Below are 12,653 nucleotides of genomic sequence, written 5' to 3' on the forward strand. Positions count from 1 at the left end.
AAGCAACAAAATATGAGATCAATACCTAAGAATAGCTGAGATCAACACCAGGAGGATTACTCCATAACTTAAGAGGCCAGCCGAATATTCTAGGGGAAAGGGCAGTTCAGATAGAGAAGGGAACACCAAATGAAAGGTGTTTGGAGGATCCTCCCAGGAGGGGAAATGCATGTTGAAAGTAGACTATGGACTGAACATGATTGCCACTCAATGCCTCTTTTGCGGACCACAACACCCAAAAGGAGAGAGAGAACAAAGGGGAATGCCCTGCCACAGAGGCGGGGGGGAGGGGGGGGGGAGGGGGGGAATGGGCACTGGTGGAGGGATGGGTATTTGATCATTGTATGACCGAAACTCAGGCACAAGGATTTGTAAATCTACAACTGTACCTCATGGTGCTTCACTAATTAAAAAAAAGAAAAAAAAAAGGCAGATGCTTTTTTCTCATGTCTCAACCCAGAAAGAGTAATATCAGAAAAGCTGGGTAGGGCACCCAACAAGCTGCATTTCAACAAATAAACATCACTGTCAATTTGAGAACCACAGGCTTAAGTGAGATCTGTAAGAGCAACACAGGTGAGGCCTGGGAACACAGCTGGTCAGGCAGCACTGGGTACACCTGAGAATGTTAAGCACAGGCCCTTTTTAAAGACCAGGTGACTGAAAAAGACCAAGTCCTAACGCAGCATAGAAGGGTCTTGCCACAGCAACCCCACTATGTTTTAAAGCTGTGCTTGAGAATATCCTTAAAATCCGGTGTCAACATGGTATGAATGAAACTCAACATGGACAACTTTGTAACTGTTTATCTCATGGTGATTTAATAAAAAAATATTTTTTTAAATAAAAAAAATTCAGTGTCTTGGGGGCTACACCAGTTACTCCACTCCTGAGGGGAAACACAGACATGTAAACAGTTCAATCAGTGGCAACTACCTGCAACCTTTTTACCAGTGAAGGTAAAAATCTTAAGTAGGAAATGGAACACAAGGGCCACCTGTTCTTCTACAGATGGCTTCAAGAACATGCAGCTTTCAGTAAAGTCCACAGATGGAACACTGAACATTGCATCAGGTTTAAGCTCTAATGAACACTGGGACCAAAGTGATTCTACAGAAGGCAGGGCGACTGCACTGCAAGAGACCAACCCGGGATCAATTCCCAGCATCCCATAGGGTCCCCCAAGCACTACCAATGGTCCCAAAACAAAATAAAGAGAATAATGTATACAATGGAGGCCAGAGTGACCTTGACTGTGGCTGACCCAGGTTGATTCTTGGTATCTCATAGGATCCCTTAGCACCACCACCAGGAATAATTTCTGAGTGCAGAGCCAGGAATGATCCCTGAGCACTGGCGGGTATAACTCAAAAAGTTTAAAAAAAAAAAAAAAGTAATGTACACTGTTTGGGCACTGAGGACCACACCTAGCAGTGCTCAGTGCCGACTCCCAGAGGTGCTTGAGAGACCATTATGTGATGGCAAGACTTCAACGAGGAACAGCCACATGCAGGGAACAGACCTTACTTACTGCACTATACCTCTAGCCCCCAAATCAACAATAGAAGTAAAAGGTGAAGAGGTAGATGGTGATACAGCAATATCTCCTGTGCGTTATTTTTTTAAACTGCATTTCTAGATATCAAAAAATAAAAATAAGAGGCTGGAGAGATAGTATAGTGGGTACACTGCTTGCCTTGCACACGGCCAACCTGGGTTCAATCTCGGGCATCCCATATGGTACTGCCCAAAAACAAAAAGAAATGTTGACCAAAGCCAGTGAAATAATTATCCAAAGGACCAGAGCATATGCCCTGCATCAGAATCCCAGGTCTATTTCCCACAACGGCACCATCATCTGAGCACTGCCAAGAGTGACGTCTGAGCACTGTGTCCCCAACATCTACCCACCCTACCCCCCAGTCCAAAACATGAAACAAATAGGAACTAGAATTTAACAAGTACAGTGAAGGGGATAGTACAAAGAAGGGTTACCCTGAAAGAAGGCATCTGCCTATCCTCATGTTTTCCTTAGTGACTTGGGTAAATTTTCCCATTTTTTCCCTCCTCTCCCTATAGACTATAAACCACACGCTGATAATGTCCTCCCGTACCATACCTGTACCTTGTTACCATCACCATCAGCTAAACATTCTCACCTTTATGATCTGTTCTGCCAAAAGACAATCCAGACTGAAGATTACGACTGATGATCTGAATTAAGTCTTCCCGGCTCGAGCTCTGAGGGCACCATATTTCCGTAAACCGGTTTCTCAAGGCAGGAGACAACTACAAGGAACACAAATTCCAATGTGGATTTAAGAACAAGGAGGAAAGTAAAAACAAACCAAACATTTGGGGGAAAGTTAACTAAAATTCTGGCAAGTACTAGCTGCTTTTTCACTGGAAACATTTTATGAGACCCAACTTTATTCTGGCTTCTCCCATGTCTTTTCACTGATCTCTATCACACCGTCCCAAGCACCGCCCTCACAGTCTTTACAGACTTGCTATAAAATTGCAAAGTCTTCTTTTATATTTGGGGGTCATAGCCAGTGGTGCTTGGAGGCTACTCCTGATTCAATGCATGGGTTAATTCTGGGGCTCAAAATCACCCGAACCATATGCTCCATTTTACTTTACCTCTTTTTTTCCAAAGTCACCCCCAGGATTCATGGTTGCTAAGACACGGAATTTTTTTCCAGCAGTCAACAGCTCTACCTCATTATCCTTATCTTCCAGGCTGCCCTTTTCAGCTAATACCAAGGATTTCTCCACTTCAAGGACACTAAAAAAAAAAGAAAACTGAAGATTAGAGGTTTATTCTGTTTTGTGGTTTCACTGATCTCTGCTGAGCTTTCATTTTAGTTTTCTACCACAAATTTTAAAATGACTGACTTCTCTTTCTACTTATGCCCCTATGACAGAATTTGTTTTAAAACCTGCATCTTAGTACGGTGGGTAGTGCACTTGCCTCACATGCCAATTCACTCCCTAGCATCCCATATGGTCCCCCATGCATCATCAGGAGTGATTCCTGAGCGCAGAGCCAGAAGCACCGCTGGGTGTGACTGGGACCCGCCCGTTTAAAAAAAAAAAAAAAACACTCGTGCATCTATCTTGCATACAAATGTCCATGGTAGCATTAGCTATAGAAACAGAAACAATCCAAATGACATTAAATAAGAAAAGAATTTTTTTTAAATATGGTAGATCTATACAACACAATACTAGAAGTAGAACAGAACAAGCAACTGATAAAGGCTGCATTATGAATAAACCTCAGGCTATTAAAGCAGTGCCAAAGCTATGGTACAGCAGTAAGTAGAGCATTTGCCTTGCACATGGCCAACCCAGGTTCAGTCCCCAGCAACCTATATGGTCCCCCCATGCCCTGTCAGGAATGATCCTGAGCACAGGTTAAGAGTAAACTCTGAGCACTGCCAGGTGTGGCTCAAAAAGAAACAGAAAACAAAGGAAAGAACAGAATGAATATTAAAACAAAGTGAGAAGAAACCACCGATGGAAAACTGTAATGTGGTTGCTGCAAGCCCTAAATTTACTCACATTTCCGGACCTACACATTTAAAATGAATAAATTTCATGGATATAAATATACAAATACAAAAGAACACAAACTGTTTCAGCATCCCTCAGTCCGACTTGGCTTTCAGATGGAGAGTGTACCAGGGAAGCTGGATCTGAGTGGTACGTGCCTAGCATGTCCACAGTCCCGTTTGACCCCTGCCACCACAGGTGCAGGCACAGCCAGGAGAACACTGGGCCACCCGGCGCTGCCCGGTCTAAGCAGCAGTGCCTCAACCAGCCTGCGTGGCTGCATATCACCAGTCAGGTATCCCCAGTATCAAAAAAAAAAAAAAAAAAAAATTAGTTAGGCAGGAGAGATAGTACAGCAAGTTAAGTCCTATGAGTGGCCAAACTGGGTTCCAACTCCAGTACCTCTTATGGTCGCCAGAGCCCCCCAGCGGGAGTAAAAATCCCTTAAAACCAGGAATGAACTCTGCACACAGCTGGGTGTGGTCCCCTCCTCAAAAATGATAAGGCGTTTGCCTTGCACGCAGCCGACCCGAGTTCGACTCTCAGCATCCCATATGATCCCACGAGCACCGCCACCAGGAGTAATTCCTGAGTGCAAAGCCAGGAGTAACCCCTGTGCATCACCGGGTGTGATGCAAAAGAAAAAAAAAATAACTATGACTCCTTATCATTTTTAAACCTTTTTAAAAAGAGAGAGCGGGGACCAGAGCAATAGTACAGCAGGTAGGGTATTTGCCTTGTACATGGCAACCCGAGTTCAACCCCCAGAATTCCATATGGCCCCCTGAGCATTGGTCAGGAGTAACTCCTGAGTGCAGAACCAGGAGTAACCCCCGAGTATCACCAGGTGTGACCCCCCCAAAAAAACCAAAAATAAATAAAATAAAATGATGAACCTATTAAAGTTTAAAAAAATTTTAAAAAGAGAGTGATTGGAGATAGTAGAGCAGGCAGGGGTTGACTGCCTTGCATGCCAACCCAGTTTTAATCCCAGTACCCCATATGGTCCCCCAAGCCTGTCAAGAGTGATGCTTCAGTCAGCTGGGATAGAGAAAGGATCACTAACTCAATGACGGTTGGAGAAAATCGCTCAGGATGGGAGATGTGTGCTGAAAGTAGATAAAGGACCAAACAAGATGGATCTGGATTGTAAACCATTAATGCCCCAAAATAGAGAGAATAAGAGGGAAATTGTCTACCACAGAGGCAGGGAAAGTGAAGGGATGGGAGGCAGGGAGGGATACTGGGGACACTGGTGATGGAAAATGTATGCTGGTGGAGGAATGGGTATTCGATCATTTGTATGATTAAAACTCAAACATGAAAGCTTTGTATCTGTAGCTCACAGTGATTTACAAAAAATTTAAAAAAAAAGTGATGCATCAGCACAGTCAGGAATTACCCCAAGCACTGCCAAGTCTGACCCCCAAATAAAAACAAAAATAAATGAATGCAATTACAAAAGAAAGAAAAAACAACCGGAAAGAGAGCTCAACAAGCCGAGTGCCTGCTTGGAGAGCTGGGTTTGACTCCCAGCACCACACAATCCCCTGGGCCTGAGTCTGAGGCAGCTCCCAGACAAACACAGGAAGAAGTAAATGAGTCAAGCTGCTACCATGCACCTAGGAGAACATAACCAAGATCACATCAAACATTGGCCAATCTCTCAGGTCTGCTCCTTGTACCTGTTGAGTCTTTCCAGGACAGAGTCATCAGCCAGTGAAATCTCATCCATGAGGAAGAAGCCGTCTTCCTTCATGGCAAGAACCAGGGGCCCATCATGCCACTCAAATAGTCTGGATGTGTCCGCTTCTTCCTACAATTTGGAAAGTTGTTGGGGGAAGAGAAGAGGGTGTCAAACTTCAACCTCAAAGGTAACAGCTCACAAGTCAACGTTCTGATAGCAAGCTGGTGCGCCCATCAGGGTGAAGTAATCAGAAATGGTCTGACAACATGGCAAGGCTCTGCAGGGTTACTCATAAAGACCCTCAGGAAATAGTGAAAACCTGAAGACCAAACACACAGCCAGCAGGGCCTGAGAAATAATCCAGCAAGTAAGGCTCTTGCCTGGCACGTAGCTGACCAGGGTTCAATCCCTGGCAGCCCGTGTGGTTCCTCGAGCTTCACCAGGAATGACCCATGAGTGAAGAGCCAAGAATAAGACCTGACCACTGCTGGGTATGACCCAAAAGCGAACAAAAAAAAAACATGTGGCTGTCAAACAATGGCCATTAAAACAATCCGCACCAAATTCATACACAGTCAACCTGAGCTCTTTCAATGAATAAACACACCACTGTTCACTGACGGACAAACCTTGTCTTTGGGTCTCTGTCTCACTGGTCGCAGCCCCCCCAAGAAGTCTGATGTCTCCATGTGCAGGTGGCAGTTAACGGAATACAACTTCTGATTTGCCAAGGCTGCAAACATTTGACAAATAGTAGTTTTTCCACACCTGTCAAAGAGAGACACTGGCTTGACAAGGAGCATAAGTTCCAAATGCAGAGCCACAGAACACCCCAAAGTCAACACTGCAGAGTGGACAGTGCTGAACAATGCAGGACCTCCAGACCCCAGGCTCAGGATACCCGTCTCCAAAGCACAAGCACCTCCTGTCGTCCTTACCCAGGATGGCAGAAACTAGACAAATTCCAGGCCTTCCCATTTCTATCCACAACCACTAAGGAGGGAGAAAGGATTTGATCCTTATTGACTGTAAAGAGAAACTAACTCATCTACTACTATCCTCTAACACTAAAGAAAACGATGAAAAAAAAAAAGAAAAAGAAAACGATGTTGTTGTTTAAGACAATTTAATAGGGCCTCTGGATTGTAGATCAGCAAAACGCCTAACAGGCATGAGGCCCTGAATTCAAGATAGAACATAATGAGAGATTGTCTTCTTTCTCTGAAAATAATTAAAAAGGAGGACAGCAGAGAGAGAGAGAGAGAGAGAGAGAGAGAGAGAGAGAGAGAGAGACTTTTCTTGAGTTTTTCTGCCATGACGCAAGTAAGCCTATGATAAAAGCGAACTCTCATAGAGCTCCTGTCCCTGAACTTTACCCAGTGTCTCCAACCAGCAGCACCGCTTCACCGAACTCCAAAGCCCTTCCCACCAGCATTGCCAGCCTTTGCATGCTCTTGGTCCACACAATGTGGCTGAACTTAGAGTCCAATGAGGATATCTGAGTAGAAAATTTACCTAGCAGAAGTTAAAAAAAAAAATTAATTTCTAATAGGAGCACACATTAATACACTCTATACAGTATGGCATACTCACTCAGCAATTTTAAGACATTTTCTTTGGAGAAGAGAGACTGAGGGCATACTTTCTTCTTGAAATGTTTTTCAAGGACACCTTGAATCACATCAACCTCCTCCTGCTTCCTGACTCGGCCTGCCAAAAGCATAAAACCTTAAAAAAAAAAAAAAAGAGTTATCAAGCGCTGGTACCACCAGATAATGAGAACATGGAATGATAAGCAGCCATCATATACTGCAGCCCAATGGAAACCTGGAGAACGACTCTGAAATACAGGGAGAGCACATGACACTGAGCATATCCCAGGAACCCAGCAATGTGACTTCTAGGTAGATTCAAACACAAGCTAGCACATGTCTATGCCCAAAAGCACTAAGAGAACATTTGGAGCGGTTTTATTCATAGGTGAGACATAGACATCAATGAGGATGTGCATCAATGAGGAAGGACAAACTGTGGCATCCTCACAGGCGTGTTAAGCAGCCACGGGAAAAGAACGTGCTAAGATTCACATAAGGGCACCTGAAGTTCACACTGGATTAAGTGAAAAAAAAAAAAAAAAGAGCTCGACCCAAAGAACAGACACGGCAAAATAAAGGACAAGAGCAGTGCAATCATCCCACAAGGACGGTCAGAGCAGAAGTCAGCAGCAGGTCCACATGGGTCCAGCCTGACTCCGCGGACTGCTGGAAATATCCATCATCTTGGCCTAGGTGCAGGTGTATATGAGATCATACAGATATCTAAAAGAATACACTGGGCTGCACATCGAATAGAACACTTCGATCACATTGCTCTATACTAGACCTCAGTAACTTGGGGTTTTTGTTTGACTGTCTCTATGTTTTCAAGGAAATTCTCTATCCTTTACCTGTGAAAAAGAAAGAATATGGGAAAAAGCAATCGTACAGCAGGCAGAGTGCTTGTCTTGCATGTGACCAACCCAGGTTCAACCCCGAGCACCACATATTTATCACCTCAGGATACCGGCCAGGAGTGATTCCTGAGTGTACAAGTAGGAGTAAGCCTTGAATAACTCCACGTTACCCAATAATAAAAACAAAAAAAGGAAGAGAAAATTATACCCACGACCAGATTTGTTTGTTTCAGTGTCTTAAAAAAAAAATTTTTTTTTTGGTTTACTGGGGATTCAACTGCAGGACTGATACTCATAAAGCAGGCATTCTAAAACTGATCTACTCGGGCTGGAGTAGATAGCACAGCAGGTAGGGCGTTTGCCTTGCACGCGGCCGACCCAAGTTCTATTCCCAGCATGCCATATGGTCCCCTGAGCACTGCCAGGAGTAATTCCTGAGTGCAGAGCCAGGAGTAACCCCTGTGCATCGCCAGGTGTGACCCAAAAAGCAATAAATAAATAAATAAAACTGATCTACCTCCTCCTAACCAATTATGGATTAGTTTACTTATTGCTACTAATTACTCCATTACTAAATAATTAACAACTTTCAAACAAAATACCTGTAATGTTTTCTGTCTTCTAGAGGAATATGCAAATGCTTCCCAAGAATTAAACCAAAATGACCATATGAGAGTCTCAAATCACATAACTGTTTTTTTCTCTCTCTCTAAGATCTACCTATGGTCACCACACTGAAAATAAATGATCTAGTGAGACACTTACAAACACCTGGCCAGATCCCCAAAGGCGCTGCACCTATACCCTGATTCCCTCATGTGGACACCTAAGGCAGAGTGAAAAATTCTTAGCAACCAGGTCACACAAGTCCACAGACCTGCAGAAACAGGGACACTTACAAAAGGAATTGAGGGGCCCCTGGCATCACGTATGACCAAGCACAGAGCCAGGATGTGGCCCCGAAACAAAACAAAATATAAGTAAATAAAAAGCAACTGGGGTTTTAAGGACAAAGGCTGTTTCTGGAACACCTAGTGAAAGATAGAGATAGTACAAATATAGAGTTACAAACTATAGATATAGACTATATCTCTATATAGAGATACTGACTACAACATGGATAAGACGCGCTTTAAGAGCTACAACGAGAAGATCAGTATTTGATAAGACTTCACTTTAAGAACATTTGATTAAAAACATACCATCATTGGCTAAATGCTGTAACCAGTCATACTCTTTGTCCATCTGTTCAGTCAGTCTGTATCTTTCAGCCCATCGAAACAGATCACGAAGCGTGATGAAGCCCTGCTTTCCAGCAAACACTGATGAACCCCGACGATAGGACTATTTAAAGTAGCAAGAGCAAAGGAAAGGGGGTGATGACAACATATACCGCAAATTCTTAACAAATTTAAATTCTCACTGAAACATTTTTTCACTGAATATTTAACATAAATGGCTTAAGAAATGTTCATGCATAAAAATATGAAAAATGGGGGCTGGAGCGATAACATAGTGGGCAGGGAGTTTGCCTTGCACACAGCCGACCTGGGTTTGATACCCAGCATCCCATAGGGTCCCCTGAGCACCACCGGGAGTAATGCAGAGCCAGGAGTAACCCCTGTGCATTGCTGGGTGTGACCCCAAAATCAAAAAAGAATAAAAAAGTAAAATGACATTCTATACTACACATAACATGTAGAGATTATAAACAATAGAAATGGTGGCAAATAAACAGGAAGTCAGTCCTATGATTTGACATATCTAAGAGAGTTATTACTGGCTTTTTAGAAAGCAACTTGAGGAACCAGAGTGAGCGCACAACAAGTAGGGTATTTGCCTTGCACACAAACGCCCCATGGACGACCTAGAGTAATTCCCAAGAGCAGCGGGAGGAGTAAAACCCTGAGCAACTCCAGGTGCCGCCCCAGAACAAAATAAAACATACCAAAAAAAAAAAAATCTGGGAACACATTTCTGATAAAGAATAATTTTACCCCATTATGGAATAGTTCTTAAGCAAGTACAGGGACCAGAGAAGTAGCTCAGTGGACCACATGCATGCTCTGTATGCAGGAAGTCCAAGCTCCCTCTCTGGCACCACACGGTGCCCTGAGCAACACCGAGAGTGACTCTCAAGCACAGAGACAGGAATAGCCCCCAGTACTACAAGGTGCGACCCCCCCCAAAACAAAAAACTCCCCAAAGTCATAGCTTTGCAGCTGACAAGTGGCACACAGGGTGTCGTCAGTTATACGCGAAAAACCTTATTTTGTCAATGTGAACAAGCATAAACAAAAAGTTATACTATCTACTAACTGGAAACTTTCATCCTTTAAAACACCACCAAGGGACCAGAGCGATAGTACAGTTGGTAGGGCATTTGCTTTGCACGTGGCCAACCCGAGTTCAATCCCCAGCATCCCATATGGTCCCCCAAGCATCACCAGGAGTAACCCCTGAGCATAGCTGGGTATGACCCAAAAAGCAAAAAAATGAATAAATAAAAATAATAATAAAACACCAACAAAAAGGGCCCGGAGCGATAGCACAGCAGGTAGAGCATTTGCCTTGCATGCAGCCGAGCCAGGTTCTCCAAGCACTGCCAAGCATAATTCCTGAGTTCAGAGCCAGGAGTAACCCCTGAGCATCATTGGGTGTGACTCCCTCCCAAAAAAAAATAAAACACCACCACCCCCCCCCAAAAAATCACATTAATATATTTAATGTAAATATTTAATATAAAAACAAAACACAAGGTTAAGAACAATAGTACAAGTGGGTAAAGTGTTTGGCTGACTCAGATCAATCCCATATGGTCCCTCAAGCACCACCAGAAGTAATTCCCAAGTGCAGAGCTAGGAGTGACCCCTGAGCATCACCGGTGTGACCCAAAAAGAAAAAAAAAAATCACACAAAAAAGCTACTCTACTGGGTGAATTTTTAAAATCCAGACTCTAACTGCTCAATGTGAAGAGGGAGCACACGGAAATGGAGAGACTGTGGCTTCTACCCAAAGCAACTGTGAAACCTTGATCCATAAAACACGTCAACACTTTTCACTTGGAATGAAGTGGTACGATGTGATACCTGAAGGTCCAGCATGACTTTCACCAACTTGCTGCAATAGGAGGGTGGCAAACTACATCGCTTGTGCAAAATAGTTTCCAGCTCAGAGCTCGGCAGTTCGTCAAAGTGCAGCTCCACAAACCGATTCCGGAAAGCTCGAGAAAGCACCTAGGAAACACACAGAGAGGCCCTGCTAGCAACAGCCTCTTCCGCTAACCTCAGCTAAGGAAGGCTGCCTGCCATTCCTAACAGGAAGGAAGAGCCTCCGACGTACATGGAAACAGTGGGCGCATTCTAAGGATGCTTAATGACTGGGTGAGGCAACAAACGGAATGAAGGGGGCAAATGTCACACACCTTTCTGCCTCCATAAAGTCCCGGGGGATTCTGGGTGGCAAATAGCATGAACCGGGGGTGCGCTTTAACAACTTCTTGTGTTTCTGTTATGAGCAATTCGCGGTTATCATCCAATAGTCTGTTCAGTGCCTCCAATACATCAGTAGGGGCCAAATTTAACTCATCTAAGATAATCCAGTAGCCCTTCCTCATGGCATCAATGAGAACACCTTGGAGGAAATAAACACTGAGAATTAGTGCATAAAGTAGTCCCCTCCATTTTTGTAATTACATACAATTCAATAAACTGCTGATTGTTATTATCCTTTGCAGCTAGTCTTGCCCCCAGAATTGCAACACTTAATACCAGTTTTCAATATAAACAGTCCCTTTCACTTTTTACTGAGGAGCAGTACAGTGCTGACAAACCATAACATTTCCAGTTTATCATACCTTCCCCATGTAGATATAAAATAAAATTTTATTTCTATCATATATCCTCATATCTGTTCTCAGATTTCCTCCATTGAATGCTCACCCTAGGAAATGAAATAGCTTCCCCCCCCCCCCCCGACAAATCTGGCCCCAATCCTGGGCCAGCGCAATAGCCCAGTGGGTAGGGGATTTATTTGCCTTGTATACGGCTGACCTGGGTTTGATCACTGGCATCCCATATACTCCCCCAAACACCACCAGGCGTAATTCCCAGGTACAATTCCTGAGTGCAGAGAGAGGAATAACTCCTGAGCACCACCGGGGATGGCCCAAACCCCAACCTGTCTCCCTCACCAAAATAAAAACAAGCAAGAAACTTGGTCCCTGTCCTATACAATAGAGCTGAAAGAATTCATGAACCCAAAGGAATCAACAGCCTTTATTAAGGTAGAAGTCGCTGTGCTTCGACTGGAAAGCAGGTAAATTATTGGAAGGAAAAAAACGCAGAAGAACAACACCTACATCCATGGAATGAAATCATGCTCTTACCTTCCTTAAATGTGAGCTTCCCTGAAGAGTCAGAAGAGTAACAACCAATATACTCCTGAATATCTGTGTGTTCGTGGTTGTTGATTCGCACACAGTGGTTGCCAGTAGCTGCAGCCAGCCACCGGATCAGGCTTGTTTTCCCAACAGATGTCTCTCCCTGAATCAGGACTGGATAGGTTCTTCAGAGCACCCAAACAAGGCGATTTTTAAAAAGAAATAAAGCCAGAACTAATTCGAGTATTACTTCAAAAAGAAAGCATTTTTTATAGACTTGTGAATGAATGGAAAGCTTTTTACGCTCTGAGTGAATAAAAGAGGTCCTCAGAAAATGAGGAAAAGTAATTCTAAACTCTTTCACACCAGGAAATGGGAGTACTATTCACTTACCAAGTAATGGGTGAGTTATCACAGCCAAATACCTTTCCATATTGGTCAAATCAGTCAGTGAGCATATTGCTTCCACCATATAATTACCAACAATGCTTGGTATCTCAAGAAAAGCTATAGTACCAACTTTAGAAAGGAATTATTCATTTAGCTAATGAATAACGAAAAGATCTTTGAAAGC

General features: G+C 43.6%; 1 protein-coding gene across 1 annotated transcript in view; it reads right to left on the reverse strand.

Moving 5' to 3' along the window:
* Positions 1-12,653, reverse strand: part of MDN1 (midasin AAA ATPase 1) — a 133,407-nt gene that overhangs the window by 77,959 nt on the left and 42,795 nt on the right. Inside the window, exons 24-33 of the mRNA XM_056125352.1 lie at positions 12,086-12,264; positions 11,123-11,331; positions 10,788-10,934; positions 8,900-9,041; positions 6,839-6,973; positions 6,622-6,760; positions 5,875-6,013; positions 5,244-5,374; positions 2,644-2,788; positions 2,160-2,289 (exon numbers count right to left, since the gene is read on the reverse strand). Coding sequence (XP_055981327.1) covers positions 2,160-2,289; positions 2,644-2,788; positions 5,244-5,374; positions 5,875-6,013; positions 6,622-6,760; positions 6,839-6,973; positions 8,900-9,041; positions 10,788-10,934; positions 11,123-11,331; positions 12,086-12,264 — 1,496 coding nt within the window. The remainder of the gene's footprint in view (positions 1-2,159; positions 2,290-2,643; positions 2,789-5,243; positions 5,375-5,874; positions 6,014-6,621; positions 6,761-6,838; positions 6,974-8,899; positions 9,042-10,787; positions 10,935-11,122; positions 11,332-12,085; positions 12,265-12,653) is intronic.

Source organism: Sorex fumeus, unplaced genomic scaffold (genome assembly GCF_029834395.1).
Source record: "Sorex fumeus unplaced genomic scaffold, SorFum_2.1 ptg000054l, whole genome shotgun sequence".
NCBI classification, from domain to species: Eukaryota; Metazoa; Chordata; class Mammalia; order Eulipotyphla; family Soricidae; genus Sorex; species Sorex fumeus.